Consider the following 19,423-nt stretch of genomic DNA (forward strand, 5'->3'; position numbering starts at 1 on the left):
GACTTAAAATCTTTACGTCTTGAGCTTCTATTTATACTTCAATCCAACCTCTTTAATGTCATAGTTAGAATAATATATTATGTCTCTGGAAAAACATACATTTTAAGTCCTTGTCCATTTATTTGAGGAAAAATCCTAAGATCCCCTTTGATCATCTTTCTAATTTCGTCCTTATCCATTTTAGTAAGTACATATTAATTATAAATGTATTTAATCAATACTATTTCCTTGTTCATTTATCTTTTTTTGGAATCTTTCCTTATGAAGAATCTTCTCATTTTTTTGGAGTCTTTGACCCAATATCACCTAGACCAATCAAGATACAAGTTTATGATTGGTTTACGATGAACTTACTTTCAAATGAGTTGGTTCGGATCTCTATGACTAATCTAGATTCCTATATCCCACGTGTTATCTCCTGATATCTTAAAAAACATCATTGGCATGTATTGTCATAATTTTCATTCAATCTTTATCCCTTATTTGCAACACATGCCAAGCTATTGTACATTGGAAGGTGTCATGAAATTTACTCTCTTAAATAAATTCCCACGCTATGCCTCAACTCACACAAAATCTTTAGAAGCTACACTTTTAATTAGATAGATTCTATTACCACTAAGCTTTATAACTATTATGACAAGAGAAAGCAGAATAAAAATGATTCACACCAAAATTTGGATTTCAGAAATATGCCGTACTTAACATTTAAATTTAATATAATCAAGGTCATTTTGATTAAAGATAAAAGAAAATTCCAACCTAAGACTATATCACGTACGTTATTTCATTTTCAAAAGAGTCGTGATAATATGACTCGTGAGGTGTCATAATCAATTGACTCCCTAACGTGGACAAGTTTGGGAATTGTAGATTTGTATGTCGCGGGATATATATTTTTATTTTTTATTTTTTATGGGGAAGATCTATGATTCCTGATCTTGTCACGTCAAAGAGTCGATCAAGTATGCCACGTGCCAAGTCATATTATCGTGACTCTTTCAAAATTACAAAACTGTGCTTTTATTATGTAATTTTCAAAAACCCTCTAATCAACATTTTATATTACAAATAAACCCATATGATACACGTGCGTTTGCACATGCCATCTTTAAATCGGGGAGAGAGAAGAGAAGAGAAGAGGCGTTACCAAGTATCAACCTTCTGTCCCCATTTGGCTTCATCGCTCTCTCGCTCAAACGCGCGAAAATTTCAGAAATCTACGAATTTTGAAGCTGAAATAGCCTGCAAACACATTGGATCCGAAGGTACGTCTATGAATCAACTGTTTCTTCTAATTAGAATTGTTTCTCGCTTTGTAATACACAGCTTGACAACTGAATCGGAACGATTTAAAGATCCTTCGTTTCGGATCTCGAGCCTAGATCACTAGGGTTAGGGTTACATCTTCTACGTTTTTTATGCATGTTTTTGATCCACGAGTTGTGTAAATGTCAGCGAATTTGAAGTATTTTGCTTCACTTCGGGATTGCTGGCATCGCCGCTTTCCATGAAACCGTAAACAACATTTTAAGTTTTTATTTTAAATTTTTATGCCGAATTATCCTTTGATCTGCTCTGCTTTGGATTTGTTTGAAGGTCTGATAATTTGATACTGAGTTGGAAAAGTAATCCTCTCTCATCCAGTGTGTGTGTTTGATATGGTAACAGGTAACGAAGTTGGATCAGAATTATTCATGATTCTTCAATCAAAGTGATTCTGAGTGTTAGGTTTGAGTTGAACCAATGGAGGACAATAAAAAGAAGAAGAAAAACAAGAGAAAGAAAGGGAAACAAAATAAAACATCAGATGTAGCTGTTAGTAGTGGCAGAGAAACAACTTCGGTTGGGAAGAATCGTGTAATTGCAGCCCTTGAGCAAAATCACGAATCAGGAACTTCAGACACTGAAACCGTAGGGGTGTTGGAATATGATACTAGTGTGGATGAGCGTCAGAGCAATGACATGGAAGGCGTAAGTCAGATTTTGATTCCCATGATGTTTAAATGTTGTACATGTTCATGGGTTTCACATGGAGATGAGTCTAGGCTAACTTTTGGTGAAGATGATCTGATAATCCTTACTGAAAATCAGCCCATTTGTTTTGCATGACTAGCTTAGGAGAATGCTTAAATGCCTTTCACCTATGAGATTACTTTTTTACGAGCGCTTGTGAAGCTTTGGCCAACGTAAATAAAGAAAGAACGAGTATCCAGAACAATGTCTTGTAACTATAGAATAGGAACGGTGCCTATGTGGCATGTTTTGTTTGGAGTTTAAAACACATTGGGCTCCTAACCAAGACGTTTACTATAAAGGATGCAGCCCGATGTGTTTAATCTCCAACCAAAACATGCCACGTAGATACTGTACGTTGCCATAGGAACGGAACACCGCTTTGGATCTCAACTCAAAAAGAAACTAACGTTTTTTTAGGTGGTCAAAGGAGTATTTGTTAAATGGCCAGTAATAATTTGTTGTAACGAGGGTGAAGTATGAGTAAAAAATCGGATACGTTAGTTTGAATTGAAAGAGTGTAATTTTTTTAGTTATTGGGAAAATAAAATGCCAATTTGCATTGCTAATCCTAAAATTCACCAGTAATGTTGTATTTCAATTAGGCATATTAATAAATAAGGTATTAAATTTCGATTTTAGTGTCTAGTTTGGTCAGTTTAGAAATGGAAATATTCGATCAATGTAAAAAATCAACACAACGTTGGGAATGATAGAAATATTGGCAGGAAATGAAAATATTTTTATCAATGTGATAATTAATACAACTCTCATGAAAATATTGTGAAAATGATAAAGATGTTGAAAAATATTGATAGGAAATGGTAAAAAAGACATTATTATGTACTCATTGACCCTAAAAATACAATAAACAACCATATAAATTATGGATATGACTAGCAACAACAATCCAGTACATGTACTTGCAACTTTGCAAGTATTTTAGACTCTGAAAGTGAAAAAACAATGATACTCCACATGGAAACAATAATAATGTCACGTTAACTGCATGCACTGTAATATGTAAAATACTTAGTTGATGAAGAAACTATTAAGTACTATATTCATGTATTATTATATCTGTATTTTTTAGACATGTGAATAAATTACTAATATATCCAAATAGATTGAAGTTGGACAATTATATGCACGTCCTTTCATGAACATACTAACAATTGACATAGGTAACTAACTAATCTTTATTATTATGCGTACTTTTTTTTACAAGTGATTATTATTATTATTGTAATTTTCTAGTCATTTCTACGAGAGATTTGCAAGTTTTGTTTTATTTTTTTTGATAAATTTTATCCATATAATTAGATTAAATTTTTTCAGCGAAGAATATTTCAGTCTAAGTTTATTGTTGGCCAAAATATTTCCATAAATTCTTGCATTTCAATATTTGAAATATGATTGTTTTGATTGATATTCACTATTAATTATTCTATAATGAAATGAATAGTGGTTTCCATCAAAATATATACAAACAGAAGCTTTTGGTTAAATCTCATGTCAGTCCTTGTGGAAATGGACATATTTTGAGAAAGAACAATGATTTTCTGACCCCCTCCCCCTGACATACTCCCCCTCTACTCTACTCTCCTGATGTGGCATGTGACAGAACTGTAGATATTCTTCCTCAAGATACACTACTGCGCATGTTTATGGGGACATGCGATTGTGCATCCCAAGGAAAGAAAATCTACGGTTCTGTCACATGCCGTGTTGGGAGAGTAGAGGGGAATATGTCAGAGGGAGGAGTCAGAAAATCACGACTCTTTGAGAAATATGTCGAAATTTAATAATATGTATGCAACTATCACTATTTGGCCAATTGGTTTGTAGAGGATCATCGCTATGCATTGAGTCACTTCTTGAGTAAATAATGTACTTCACTTGACCCTAATAATGACTTTCCTGAAGTTATTTAACATTTTTATACCCAATTATTTTAAAGGTAGATGCTATGCTCTTTTGTGGCCTAAAGTGTGACGTGTAAGCCTAAAGGCATGGATCATTGGCTGAACAAAATCCTTTCTTAAATCATCATCACCACTTACATTGTATCCCCAAATGAGTCTTCATTAGTTGTCCCTGTATTATTGCTTAGATTTTTTTCTTCAAATAAAAATTTCTCCAAAAATGTTCTTTTATATTTTGTGGCAGCGTAGAAACTATCCAAAAGAGTATCTCACAAAAACATTTTACTGTTTAGTAACCTTTTTTGTTGAAAACTTTCCCAAATTTTTTCCCTGTGTAACCATATTATCCCTAAAGTAAAAGAATATGGCAAATCTTATCAAATAAAATAAACATTGAAGAACTACAAAAATTGCTCAATCTATTTCATATGGTGGAAAGAGATGTTTTGGTTTTGTTACTTAACCGATAAATAGCTTATTATTATTAGCAAAGCAAGAAATAAAAAAACAAAAAAATTGATTTTTATTCCATAAAAAACCTTATGCATGTGAGCTGCTGCCTTTGGCACAAGGTATAAAAAAAATGTAGGATTTATGGCCCATCCTCATTTTCCAAAGCTTTAATGGATGAGCCATAATTCATGAATTTATGCACATTTTAATTAGTCCCGAGGCTTTTCCAAAGCTTTCAGTTTAAAAGAATTTTAAAATTTGCCAGTGTTTGAAAAGATTAGATTTGAGTAGGGACATCTGCTATACTAGGTTGGTGCATGATAGTGTGATTAACACAGGTAAGCTTTCTCAAATAATCGAGCAACTACATCCTTATGGTCATCCTTGGTGGACACATTGATCCTCAACCAACTAGTCTAGGGTTCAGATATTGGTATGTGAGAGGGCACGTTAACATATCATTGAGGCTTCCCAAGATGACTTGGAACTTTATGTGTTGCACATCCATAAGCTGGCAATAAGATCATCCATTGTTTGGTGAGAAATAGAGCCATGTAATTGTCTCTAGCATTTGTCGCTTTTTTATTCCTATAGTAACCTTATTTTAAAGAACCTATTTGTATCTTAGATGTAAAAATTCCTTTATCAATAAATCTATATATTTATTGAAGATCCAAGGTAATAAATGTGACTATGCAAGGCATGTCGTAACTTTCCATAATTCCTTTTGTTTGTTTGTTTATTTGTTTTGTTTTTTGGTGGATGGGTAAGCTGGACTTGAACCCACGACCTCAAAGTTGTTTTGTAATGAGTCAAACCAACTGAGCTATGGGTCTAAACCCTAATTCCTTTTGTTTCTTTTACCAATGTTTGATATTCTATCCATAATTATGCCTGACAGGCCATTTTAGATGAAGCTGAAAAACAAATTTGGCTGGAAAGGGAGGTACCTATAACTTCTTGTACTCAATGCTGGCTTTCCCCCATTTTTCCACTGTTTTTTTACAAATAACCTGATTATCACTAATCTTTTTGAGAATGACTTCTAGAAATACCTGGAAGAAGAATTGAGGCAAGTACAACGTTCTTGGATTTGGAAGGAGGTGATAATTTATTTCCTTAACTGCAGTTTTATATGTAAAAATTATATGCTTTACACAATCAAGGTTTTAAATTCCGCTCCGTTTCAACGTTTCGATTTTTCCAAAAAACAACCAAACTAAAGCTCTAAGAATGTATTGAAACATTCTGGAACATTGGCTTTAAATCAATAAATGTACAAAAACTGTTTTAAAGAGTTTTAATTGAAATTTAGAATTAAGAAATCACACTTTTTCACATCACTAGGAAGAATAAATATTCCCGTGGCATGATAGAATTTCTGTGTTTTTTTGTGCGTATCGATACATATTTCGGTATGTTTTTTTGAATCTTACCCAAACATTCCAAAACTTCTGAATTTAAGTAGGATATTGTTTTCCCCTGATACAAAACATATTGAAACATTGTGAGAAATTTCAAAACACAACAATGTTTTGTTCCAATATTAAAAAAAAAAAGAATGTGTTGGTCTGAACATCCTCGAGTGGAACCAAATTCTGAATCATGCCTTTACTCAATTGATATGGATAATTGGGAAGTATATGAAGTATTCTTTCTCTAGTTCTAAGGTTCTAGTTATTGCAGTAGTTATGCATCACAAAAGTAACAAACTAGATGTTGTACAGGCTAGCTTAGATGGGCAAATCCAACAATTACTGAGGGAAAAGGATTGTTACATCCAGACTGAGGTAAGCCTTTTTAGCCTGCAGAGTTGATAGGGAACAGGTCAATGAGGGAGTGCTGACTTTTGGGTGCACTTGTTTTTTTTGTTTTGTTTTTGCAATTAAGTAAAAAGGTTTCTAGTGTTTCAGCTAAAGATTTTGTTGTGAATTTGGATATTTACAGGCTAGTTTAGAGAAGAAAATCATACAGTTACAAAGGCAAAAAGACACCTGGCTTGAAAAGGAGGTAATTTACATTTTATAGATAAGTACAGTAAAGTGGTTCAGGCAGGACCGAAAGACCAATTAGCTGTGAGATCAGCCAGGATTGAACCTGAGATCTCCCCTCTTAAGGGGGCAGCCTCTAACCACCCTTAAAAAAGGCTTTTGCCTTCTAATTGAAGAAGTTGATTATGCTAAATTTTGAAGTTCTTCGGAGTTTTGAACTTTAAAGTTTTATCAACATTCCACTTCAACATTGCAATCATTTTTATTTGCTTTCTCAACTATAATTTACCACCCTTCCTTTGGGATGGAATTTGTATTTTGTAGATAAATCATCGGCCATATCACTCAAATTTATGTGGAAGGAAGCTTTATGGCTGATGAAGCCACAACTTTTTTTTTTATAAGCATAATGTCATTGACAAAAAGAGAAGGTGGAAGTCGAGAGCAAATACAAGAAGAAAAAGAGAAGCAACCAAATACACAACTACCAGGCCACAAGCTCATGGCCTCTATTTGCACATAAAATCCCATTTGTAAACGAATTACTCAAAGAAAACGCCTTTGGAATGATCAAAAGCTTTGCATCAATAAAATAAGATTTTCTAAAGTTATGATCTCACGAGTGGTTGCACCTTACCTAGAAAAAGACAGCCCTTCCTTTCCAACCAAATGCCCCAACAAACAATAGAGGGCACCAACGGCCACAAGGTCCTTTCCCTACTTAAAAAAATATGAGAACTGACAATTTGGAATATATTTAAAATAAACCTATGAAGTCCAATTGATGCGAAAGAAGAACAATGAAATGGAATTAGATGGCTTTGGCAAAAGAATGATGAATAAGAATGTGATTGACCGATTCAGCGCAAGCAATACAATGAGGTCAAAAATATGCAAGCCTTATTAGTTTATGATTAGCAGTCGAAATCCAATATAAGGTAGCTGACCAAATAAAGAAGGGCAACCTTCCATGGAATCTCGGGACCTCAAAAGGTCAGGTTTTGAAATTTCAAAAGACATTAACCATAGAAGGGTAGAACTATTTTACTTAAATGACCCCATCCCAAATCACCCCCAAACCTTCCAATCTTCCTCCGCTAGAGAGATTGAGGACTGCATATACAAATAAATTTATAAGGCTTGCAATGGAGGCCATTTTCCAGTAAATAATACTTCTTATGAACTCCAAAATCTCAAGAAATCACACCCTCTGACCAAACAACAAAATCTTGAGTTAGATAGGTTTGCAATAAGCTCACAAATGAAGTTGTTCCTAGGAAATATTTGACTTTGTGGGGATCATATTCCTTCCAGTAGTCTTCCCTTCTAAGATCCCTACTGTTTTCTTAAATTTAGTTACCATTCCAAAAAAAATCTTACAATATTAATCATTCTAAAAGGTTGTATCAGGGTTAACAATTTACTGATATGCAGGTGGGCATGGAAGAGAAAATAAAGGAGTTGATGAATGAAAGAGCCTTTTGGATTCAGAAAGGGGTAACTGTTTGTATATTATGTTGCATCTGGTTTTTCAATCCCACTACAGAATTGTGTTAAGAGTTGTTTGTTTGTTTGATGGATGGACTATTTCGTAAACATTAACTTTTCTTGCCCATAATCTTCTTTATGCGTTTGTGGGTGGGTAGTGTGTGTATTCTTTTGAGAAAATTTACACTTGCAAGAAAATTTGGGTGTATTGTATCGCCAGGTAGCTAACTCAATGATCTGCAGGCCAGCTTAGAGGATAAGATCAAACACTTAGAGAGTGATAAAGAATCCTGGGCCTTAAAGGAGGTAATTCATCTCTTTCAAATTCTTAATGCTTGTCACCTAAAATCAAGTTCTTGGGGAATGAAAAGATTGTTTGCTGGTACAGAAGTCAACTGAGGAAGAGATTACTCGATTGAATGAAGACAATATATGGCTACAGATTCAGGTACATTGCTTCACTAGCTTTAGACAGCTACAAAAGCTTCCATTCAAAAAATTTCTCGAACATTCCCCAACAGTGGATTCTCAAATACTTTACATCCTTAGTTCAGTTGTATTGGCATGATATGCTACCAATAGGGGTACTAGATTTTACATTACTATTTGTATTGTATATTTTGTGTTAGACGTCATTTTTTTTAAGTCATGATGTTTGTAATTTGTTATGCACTAGAATAGTGTATCGTAAAGAATGAAAATGGGAAGTGATATTACCAGCCCAGTTGTATTGTTTTTAGGACACAAAATTTGTATTGCTGCAAATGGACCAAAATGCCCATGAACTAAGTGATTGACGAAAATAAGAACAAGCAGATTGAGGAGTAATAATTTGTGGCATATTAACTAATATATGATTGTACATGAAGTTTTTCTATCAATAGCGAAATGATGAAGTTAGTGATAAGTATATCTGAGAAGATTTTTATCTGTTGAGAAGGGAAGAGAAAATGTTTGTCTTTTTAAACTTTCAACTTTTAAGAGGTAAAATATGAAATCTGGATGGAAATTTCTGAAGAGAAAAGAACACACTGAAAAAAGAATATCTTTGCATTTTCAGTTTGGAAAAAATCTAGGAGTCAGGAAACCTATTCCAGGGCCTGGATCCAACCATTTCCAATGAATTTTGGGTTTGTGCAAGAAAACTCTGTTGGTCCTTACTGATTTGGCAAAACCAAGTGGATTCTGCCAACCTTTCCAACAATGATTCATAATTTATCTGCAGTTGTCTTATTACTTTCAAAGTGATTTGCTGAGAAGAAAGCAATCCCCTTCCCTCCAAAACACACACACACACACACACACACAAAAGATCCTGAATCGGATTCCTTATAGCGTGGATATTATACTTTAAAATGTCAGAAGTGTAGTTGTTCTGCACATTTTATTTCTTGTTCCCTATTTTCAAATGTTTCTGATATGGATATTAAAAACGAAGCCTGGCAGGTGAAGGAGTTGGAAGAATCCAAGAACAGTCTCTTTCAAGAGAACCAACAGTTTAGGGAAACCATATCTCATCTGCAGTCACAGGTTCAACATCTTGAGAAGGAGAACATTCTTTCAGCATTCTTGACAGCAGAGACGGTAAATTTTTGTTTAAATACTCTCTTCTAGCTTTTGTACTTTGCATGCTGGTGGTACTAGTAATTTTATGTTTTGTTGTTCCCATGTATAATGTGGAAATCTGGATCATATTTCTCATGTTTGTTTATACCATCACAAGAGTTGTAAACTTGTTATAGATTAAATTACCTATGATCATATCGTCATGGGCCAAACATTGGGGATTATCTAGGCAGGACTTACTGAGTAGTAGGTCCTATACACTCTAATCTGTGTCGTGTGTTCCACTGTGTATATCACCATGCATGATACGCATCCTCTGGTCTGTGTCATTTCTTTCACATTATCAACAACATTCCGGCTCTCATTTTTCTTCAGCACAAGCCTTTCAAAGAATTCAAGTGTCTTTATTTTTTAGGGTTTCTAGTTTAGATGGGATTTAATTTGCGGAGGATTGATTGATGTACTGAAGTGTTTTATTTTCCTTAGTTGCTTTCTCTTTTATAAGTTTCTCTTTAGGTTCGTGATAGGTCTTCTTGACCTTTAGTAAGATCCTTTTTCATTTAACAATAAGATTTACATTATAAATAAATAAAAACAAGTTGATTATCAATTTTGTGAGCTTGACCTTTTGATTCGTAAGAAATCCATTATTTTCTATTATATGTTTTGGTTAGAAGTTTTTAGAAAACCAGTGCTTCGTTCTTGGTAGTCGGAGAGATTGCACTCAAAGCATGGAACTTTGGTGTTTGGTCAAATGAGATGACACGCTCACATGCACACAATCCAAAGTGAAAATAGATGTATCAATGGATACTATGATAAACAGATTAGAATCTATTGATATGTGTTGGATAGAATGTCATAAAAAAGCAGGAAAAAATGATCTGTTCAAGTGCATATGCAAGCGGTAGGTTTGGGCACTTGGCCCCCTCGAGAATGTTTAAAAATTATTAGGATTTCTCTGCTATTGCGACTGTAACAGCGGCAGAAACAGAATCAACCGCCATTGCCCCTACAAGAATTTTTAAATTTTGTAAGGGTCTTAGTTGCCCCCACATAGACAAAATCCTAGCTCAGCCCCTGTATATATTTGACTAGTTATTGCAGTATAATATGTTCTACTTCTAATGGTCTTAAATAAATTATTAAATACAACAAGTAGGAAGAACAAAATAGGTTTTTTGCAAAACCTCCTGCTTATGATAGGCTGATTAGAAGCGTTGTAAAACATGTTTGATGGGTCTTTCAGGCAGGAGAAGAAAAAGGAAAAAAACACTGGTGGATAAAAAAAAAACGCTATTATTTTCTACATTTTTATTCGAAAAGAAAAGAATTGCAAAAGAGCATTTTTGTGGTATAGTAGACCTAAAGGTTTTGATTGGGGAAGGATTTAGTTTGCATTTTATTTGGCTTTAATATTAAGTTGGTATTATCGATTGATATCCAGGAAAAGGTGCAGCAGGTCTCTAAAGATGAGGATTCAAATGCTCAGATAGGAGCAACTTGTACACTAGTGGATGAACCCATGAGAGAAAATGCTGAGCTTGACAAAAAGGTAATAATATTTAGCCAAATCATTTGGAAAACTTGCATTGTCAGTTACCTTTTTGTTTAGATTTTTCAAAATGTGTCTATTGATCAACACCATGACACAACATCAGGATGTGTCATGATGCTCATGGCCTCCACGAAGAGGTTTGGGACTCAGTACCCACAATTTGAAGGGACCAATGTAGATCTCTTACATTGAAAGTGAACTTAATGAGGTGTTTGTAGTCTTCCAATGAGAACACATTTTTCTAGACTATGTGAAATAATAGAACAAATTGTATGCTGGAGTGGAATTCCGATTTTCACACAACATGATCATGATCTCTTTCGTGGGGACTAATTACATCATGATATTGTGCTTTAGTTAATTCATGGTCTTTTTTTTTTTTTGCTTATAAAACTCGGACTATAGATTTGCCAATAAAATCTCAGCCGGACTTGATAGACAGTAACTCATAAAGCCAATGTGTTTCATTGTTTTCACTTTGAATGGGCTCTCAGAAACAAGGGAAATTGTTTCTCACCAAAAATGTCCGGTTTTGATGGATCCAATATATGATTATTTATAGGTGATTAAAGTGCTCATTTATCTTGATTGACAGAGTGTAACTCCTGGGCATCCTTCAATGGATGCTTTCAATCCAGCGGAAGCAGCGTCTGAAACTGTCACCGTAGCTGATTTTATGCCAGAGTTTAGAGAGAAGATGGTCGAATCCGGTGAGAGGATCAACCCACCAGTTAGTGTTCAAAGTAAAGATGAGAGAACCGATGCTGATAATGAAGATAATGAGTCTATCACTGTTACTGGAATCCACATTGAAGAACCATCGGAATCCTATGAAACTGGCGAGATTGAAGAAATTGTGCAGATTCCCTTAGATGACAACGAAATTCGGGAAACTGAGTCACAGGTTGCGGAGATTGATGGAAATGTCAGTGTGCCGCTGTCAGAAGCTCCACTAATTGGGGCTCCTTTCCGACTGATATCTTTTGTTGCCAAGTACGTCAGCGGTGCTGACCTGGTTAGCAAGAAGACATCAACTTCTGGGAGATAATCATTGATGTTGGCATAAGAACTTGGATTTTTATTCTCATCTTATTTCAAATGGTCTCATTGATTTATAACTTTTGCACTTAAAATAATTTTGTTACAAATGGATTATCTATTCCCCATTTGATTCATGTTGCAACGACAGATTTAAGGAAGAATATACATTCTCATGATTTGTATCCAAAGGTCAGTTATAAATTGAATATTTGGCTGAAAGATGAAAGATCCTTTTGTTGAGTTGAAAAAATAATCCTAAGTGGGTGCTTTTGTACTCTAACTAGACCTAAGTCGATCTTTTTTTATTGAGTCGTGCTTGAGTGACCTCAAGATTGGTCCTGATATCGCACATCTTGATGTGAAAGTGGATAGGAACCATAGATGTTTCTTCACTTGTATCCCGAGAAAAGCATCTAAGGTTTCCGTACACTTCCACGTCAGGGTGTGCAATGTGTGGTCCAATCTTGAGATCACTTCAGCATTATTCTTTTTGATTAATTTTGAACATGAATGCATGTGCTCTGTGATAACAATTTGATGATTGAACATCGTTTAGATCATCACCTTGTAATTGTATAAAATCAGCTAAAATAGTTCAATCATTTATGGTTTGGATCATCACCCAATCTGGTGCAGTTTTGACTGTGATACCTCGCTTCGATGGTCATGATCTACTATCTAATTCCATGTACTTTGGGGTTTACCATTTTCATGATCTATGCCTTAATGGAAAAAAAGATATTGGGATTGGAAAATTGAATCTTGTTTTGCCGTTCAAATCAATCTAGAGCCACCTCTTCATAATTTGCTTTAATTTGAATTGGGTCAGGACTTATGAAAATCCAACAGTTGAAAATTTAACCTCGAGAGATGGGTGTCATTAAGGTACACATAAATCTACTGTTGGTTTTTGGGTTTCCATGTCAGGATCAGGATCTCACTAGTCATTCTTCACGAATCTTCAGAAACTGAACCATTTAAGTTTTATAATTGGCTTGTAGAATTATAGCTCATTGATCATCTTCAATTGACAGTGAACCACTTCAAAGCAAAGAGTCAATCACATAAACAAGATTCTTTAAATCCTTGTCTTGAGGCAATATTTCTGTTTCAAGAAAAATCAAGATTATTCAGGAGTCGGTGATAATCTGACGCTCTCATCACAGAACCATAGATCATTTGCCTCAGGATACATAAGATTTTTTTTTTGGTTCTGTGTATCCCGAAGCAAATGATCTACAGTTTGTGATGAGGTCGTAGGGGGGCATCAGAAAATCGATAGTCTTATATCAATGGAAACTCTTAATATTTGAGGATTTATGTTTTGTTTTATGTCCTCAGCCAACACAATTCAAGACAGGCACAAAACATTAAACAATTATGATCACTACATCAAAGTGTAATATGTTACCCAGATAAGTAAGAAGGAAGGCTCCTTCCTAATCTTCCATTCCAAGTGCTTGTGATGAACATTAAAAACATCATGGTTGAAGAACACAAATTGATTCTTTAATGGTTAATAAGCACCATATTACAATGAATCATGAAAAGAAAACCCTACCAAACATTTCTAACAAATCACACAAATGGACACACTTGCATAGTTTCATGCCGCATACATATGCACAAGGTTTGAAATTTAAACAAACTTGTAAAAAACCTTACAATGTATGTCGTTGGAATCTAAATAGAATCACCGGAAACGACAGCCTGAATCTGACACCAATGCAAACAATCTCAAATCAATCATTGGGCTTGTTATCCTCGGAGAATGGATGATTCGCTGAGTCAGATTGTCGAATTTCCTCAATCATCCTAACAACTTCATCCATCTTTGGTCGCGAATCTGGAATCTTTGTGACGCAAGCCATGGCTATCTGCAACATCTGAACCATTTCTTCTTCAATGTTTTGGTACTTCATCAGCTCAACATCGAAAACCTCTGCTGTCCATTCTTCTCTCACGACTGACTGGACCCACCTGGGGAGATCAACAACATCATCGTGTCCAGAGGATTGGATAGGGGATTTTCCCGTCAGCATCTCGAGGAGGAGGACCCCAAAGCTGTAGACATCAGACTTCTGAGTTGCTTTCCGAGTTTCAATTACCTCGGGAGCACGATATCCGGGATTTCGAGATGTGGTGGCAGGGAAGTTCAAGAGAGGGATTAGGCCGAATTCTGCAATGCAGGCACTGAGGTCTTGGTTGAGTAGGATGTTGGAGGACTTTATGTTGCCATGGATGAATTTATTGCCACCCTCAGACTGGATGTGGGTGATGCCCCTTGCGGTTCCAAGCGAGATCTTTACCCTAGAGTCCCAATCTAATGGAGTTCTTCCAGCACCCGAGTTTCCTGTTATTGAATTTAAAATCAAGAAACGTGCAGACATTAAGGAATCATAACTTAGACATAGATTTAAATGATCCATTGATATAGAAAAAGAACTTAAAAACCTAACAGAAAAACTTGCATGACTTACGTGAGAATTCTAACTCTCACAATTTTACTTGCATGAACTGGACCGCAGTCCAAGTTTGGTTCATGAAGAGAGTTTGTGATGACGATTCCTCTTTCAAATTCCAATAATCATGCTTCCCATTAGAGCAAATGTATTTTGAGAAAGAGAGAGAGTTGTGTCAAACCTATCTCAGCTATAATTACCATCAATGTCGGTATGTTGATTTTGATTTAAATCTGAAGTTCAGCACCCAAAACAAAAGTCATATCCTATTTTTGCATATGAAATTAGTTTATACAATAGGGAGTACTTAGGTCAAGATGGATTACAGGTTGAAGTCTGTTGGCCCTTTAATGTCTTACATCTGCACATATCCAGAAAGCTTTAGTTCTGGATTCACCATTTCAACAGGGTAATGGCAGCATTTTACTGTCTCCATTTCTTTTGTAGGGAAGTGTAAAATGTAAATCACCTTATTTGGTCACTGAATTCATACAACTAAGTATTAATATCATTTTGTTAAATCACTTTATGGATATGCCACATGTGAGGTTCCACATGTTTCTTGAATGAAGACAAGATGTTTTTACTTTTGTTTTCCAGTTCTTATATACCTAGTGTTTGATAAGCATGATGACCACTTCAAGTTGGTATGTTGTGCATTAAAGTGAACAAGCAACTTCAGTTATAAAGTACAAGGACATGCAAGTTTTGTTACTTGATATACAAAATAGTTAACGCATATATTCACTAGCATCTTGACGGAAAAGGAAAGCAGGTTTTTCTAAGAGATCTCTTATGGGTGGTGACACATCTAAAGGAGTATTGAAGAGAATAAGGATTGGATAAAGCATACCATGCAAGCATGCGAACAAGCTGCCAGCTGGAACATAGTCGTGAACAAGCAGCTTCTCGTCCTTGGAGTAGTAGTAAGCACGGACAGGCAGAACATTGGGGTGCTGCCCAACCCTCCCAACAATTGTCATCTGCTGTTCAAATTCTCTCTTCCCCACCACCACTTCTTTCAACCTCTTCACCACCACAGTTACTCCTTCCTCCAAAACTGCCTTATAGGCTGTTCCATGACTACCCTTCCCCAACACTTCAGCTGAAGCCCTCAATAGATCCTCAAGATCGAAGTTATAAGAAGATCCCTCAAAGAAAACCAACTTGTTCTTGTCAGCATCTTGCATCCCAAATTCTTCCTTAGATGTCTCACTCCTTCCACCAACAGTGGAGGCCTTCCCTTTCGACACACCACTACTTTCTCTATCTTTTCTCTTCCAACAGAAAACCAAGATCACTACTGCTAGAAGAAACAACAAACCAGATCCCCCAACTGCAATAGCAACGATAGCCACAATTCCAAGTTTCTTTCCTGGGCCATGTTTTTCTTGAGGAAGTGTTGGTGGGGTGGCCAAGGCAGAAGGGGCAGGAGAAGGTGAGGGGACAATGGGAGAGCATTTGTTCAGAGGTGATCCACATAGGAGAAAGTTTCCAACAAAGGAAGAATTGGGAAACTTTTGGAGAGAAAATGGGATTGAGCCATTAAGGTGGTTGTAGCTAAGATTCAAATGGTTCAATCTTGAGAGGTTGAGATCAGGGATGGGCCCAGAGAGGTTGTTGTATTCGAGGTTCAAGCCAGTAAGTCGAGTCAGATTCTGTATAGTGGTTGGAATGTTGCCAGTGAGGGAGTTAAAGGAGAGATCTAGTAAGATGAGTTCATGGGGGAGAAAGGCAGGGACATCACTAGAGAAGTTGTTATGTTGGAGGTAGAGGTAATGGAGGGAATGGAGGGAGGCGAAATCAGAAGGAAGACTCCCACTGAGGCGGTTGGATCGAAGGCTGAGAGTCTTGAGGGCATCAAGCTTTCCAAGAGTGCTAGCTGGAATTTCACCATACAGTCCAACACCAGGGAGATGAAGGGCAAGCACACGGGTGCCATCCAAAGTGCAAGTAATGCCAACCCAAGAGTTACAGATGGGGTTAGAACTGTTCCAGTTGAGTTTTGGACCGTGGGGAACTGCTGCAGCAAAGGCTAGAAGGGCTGCTTTATCAGCGTTAAGGTCAGCAGTGGCTTGAGGAAGGACAAACAGTAGAAGTAGAAGGAAAGGAAGTGATGACAAAGATAAGGAATTGAGATTCGGATGATTCATGGGGTCACTGTGACTTACTGTCACAGTGTGGTTTCAGAAGTTATGGTCCACCTGATTCAAAACCAAAGCAATGGAACAATATTAGTCAAACAAGTGGCAATAAAACCAAAACCAACCACAATTCAATGAAAAGTAACATTATCCATAATACCTGCATGATACCCCAAAAAAGAAAAAAAGAAATTTTCATGCAACAGCATTGAAGAGGGGGAATAATAGGTAGCAGTTGAAAGGGAAAGAATTAAACAAATAAATTGATCTAAAAATTAAATATAAATATTCTTGTAATTCAAAATTACACAAATTTTCATCACCCAAAAATTAAATTATAGCCTGCGTCTTCCTCCTACTTCTTCCTCCTAAAAGAGAATGCAAATATCTAATTAAGAAAGACCACACAAACACTACTCATAGAATGCCAGTAAGGCATGGAACTTATTCCTGTTGGTGGAATCCACAATTCCGTTTTTTGTAACCACTTTAAAAACAGGCCCTTGGGGTGCGATGTCGAATGCCATAAAAGACTAGAATTGGCCACCTCTAACACCAATTGGTTTAGATGGAATGGCAGCTCTCAGTCCAACAAGTGGTATCAAAGCCTGGTCACGGGATCGAGTTGCAGGACCATCATCGTGAGGGAGGGATTGTTGGTGGATTGCCCAATGCTGCTCCCTGCGATTGCTCTAAAAAAAAGGCCCACGGGGCATGAGATGTCAAATGCCATATAAGACTAGAGTTGGCATCCTCTAGCACCAAATAGTTTTGGATGGAATGGCAGCTCTCTGTCCCACAATTCCCTTTTACACAATATTAAAATTCAAAATGGAAAAAAGAGTGATATTTGATCTACCATGAATCTATCAGGAACTAGGATGACTGATATTTGACCAAAAGATGAGAAAAAAACATGAGATTTGCACATTAGACCGGTTGTTAATCTGTGGGCATGCTATTGGCAACTAAGTTTTTTTTAATAGGTAAGTACAATTTTGGGTCAGAAATGAGAGACTCACCAGAGGAAGATTTCACAGGTTTTCTCTTAGAATCAACGAGTAGAAGATCATAACCCGCAATTAGAGCTCAAATTCTCTGCAAATCCGCCTAAAGAAACAGATTCTCCTGCACGAAGCAAAAGAAAGGGGACTTATATCATTAGCCTCAGAATCAAAACCCTAGTCCCACTAGATTCAAAGCCAACAACTCAGATGAGTGTATTTTCCCAACCGTTCCGCTCAAGAACGTAATACAGTGTCCTGATCCTCAATTGAAGGTCTGAAAACTTCTGCAAAACCTGAACCAGAGATGAGAGAGCTTCAATCACTTAAAAGTATGAGATTCTCAACGAAATTCATCCAAAATTTCCGGTTTTAAGAGCTGAAACTGGATATGCTGCATTTTATTAATTGAAATGAGAATCTCAATTCTCAAGTAGGAAAATTGCATCAGAGAATTACTTGTGATCTTTGATGGAGAATTAGTAAAATCTACACACTAAAGCAAACGTGCTTTGGAAAGGAAAAATAAAATAAAACAAACTTTAAAAGCTTAAAAAAAACCACGAAAGCTGAAAAGAAAAATGTACAAAAGATAAAGCAGATAGACACTAAACTCTCAATTTCTATAAAAATATATATATATATATATTTTTTTGAAATTTCTCTTTAATTTCCACAGAGTCTTCACCAAATAATCAACTCTTGGAAGCTTCGGATCCGCCATTAGACCTCCACAAAGCTGAAATCAAAGATAACAAGAAACACGAAATTCGAAATTTACATTGAATTTTGTTTTCTTCGGAAAGTGCCAATTATTCAACAAAAATCCTCTCTTTTTACAACATTTAACTAAAATCAAAGCTCCAAAGACAACAAAGAGAAATCAAATCTGTAACTAAACAGATTAAAGAAACGACTCACATAACCAGATTTCTTCTATGCTTCCAAGGTGTTTCTTCGGAAATCCTCTCGCTGAAGATTCAGAAAAGCCATTAAAACTCTATTTTTTGCTGAAATCGATGCTTCGTAACTGAGGTGGCGCAGATCTCGAGATTTCTATATAATTATGTGTGAATTTCTCTCGAAGTCGCCAAAACTTCAAGCTTGGATCCAGAAACCGGAGTTAAATTTAGATCTTCTCATCTTACTATAGAGTATAAATGGTTAAAATTGATGATTTTTTTGCAGAAATTTTGTTAGAGAAGATGAACAGAAAAATTAAAAATAAATTACAGGAAATTAGTTGGTTCGTCACTATATCTACTAATGAAGCAGTGACGCAAAGTTGCTTTTCCGAATAATATGGATACTATACTACAGGAGTTGGATAACCTTATCCAACTTCACTACTTTTTTTGCCTCGTCAATGCAGAAGTTGGATAACGATATCGAACTCCATTCGTTTTTTGCCACGTCATACATCCATGGTCCCACTTATCCACCTTCGAAACGAAACTTCAATGGTAAGAAACAACCAATCAAATCAGAGTAATCAAACATACAAGCCGACGTGCACTACAGGATCAAGAGCCTAGGCAAGTGGAGTGAGTATTTATTGCAGTCCTTTTCCTCTTCATGCATTTAGCAAATGGCACTGAGTTTGAGCTAAATTACTATTATACCACTGGGATGTGCAGGTATCACATGTGCAGTCATACTCGGTAGTGTACTCTCTGACGAATATCGGAATATATATCTTTTCAACCACGTATTCCATCTCGTACAAATTATCCCATTTAATCGTCACACGTGTCCACCGAATATTTAGTTGGAAA

The 19,423-nt window shown here is 36.1% G+C and overlaps 2 protein-coding genes across 3 annotated transcripts; one reads left to right on the forward strand and one right to left on the reverse strand.

The window, feature by feature from the left end:
* The first annotated feature begins 1,111 nt into the window (after nt 1-1,111).
* On the forward strand, nt 1,112-12,214 carry LOC147385152 (uncharacterized). 2 transcript variants are annotated; one of them, XM_086426670.1, is made up of 12 exons: nt 1,112-1,268; nt 1,672-1,974; nt 5,296-5,340; nt 5,444-5,497; nt 6,122-6,184; nt 6,342-6,404; nt 7,820-7,882; nt 8,117-8,179; nt 8,262-8,321; nt 9,320-9,457; nt 10,887-10,994; nt 11,593-12,214. In XM_086426670.1, the coding sequence occupies exons 2-12, from the start codon at nt 1,747-1,749 to the stop codon at nt 12,043-12,045; spliced, it is 1,338 nt and encodes a 445-aa protein (XP_086282796.1). In that variant the 5' UTR covers nt 1,112-1,268; nt 1,672-1,746; the 3' UTR covers nt 12,046-12,214. The 2 variants fall into 2 exon arrangements, with proteins under 2 accessions (XP_086282796.1, XP_086282797.1); XM_086426671.1 differs by lacking the exon at nt 10,887-10,994.
* A 1,311-nt stretch (nt 12,215-13,525) lies between these two features.
* On the reverse strand, nt 13,526-18,884 carry LOC147385153 (putative inactive receptor kinase At5g58300). Its single transcript, XM_086426669.1, has 5 exons — nt 18,570-18,884; nt 17,878-17,944; nt 17,667-17,772; nt 15,354-16,704; nt 13,526-14,391 (listed from the first exon to the last, which is right to left on the reverse strand). The coding sequence occupies exons 4-5, from the start codon at nt 16,651-16,653 to the stop codon at nt 13,781-13,783; spliced, it is 1,911 nt and encodes a 636-aa protein (XP_086282795.1). The 5' UTR covers nt 16,654-16,704; nt 17,667-17,772; nt 17,878-17,944; nt 18,570-18,884; the 3' UTR covers nt 13,526-13,780.
* Nucleotides 18,885-19,423: the final 539 nt, after the last annotated feature.

The sequence above is a fragment of the Akebia trifoliata genome, chromosome 15 (genome assembly GCF_017979445.1).
Source record: "Akebia trifoliata isolate Shusen 1 chromosome 15, ASM1797944v1, whole genome shotgun sequence".
In the NCBI taxonomy this organism is placed as follows: Eukaryota; Viridiplantae; Streptophyta; class Magnoliopsida; order Ranunculales; family Lardizabalaceae; genus Akebia; species Akebia trifoliata.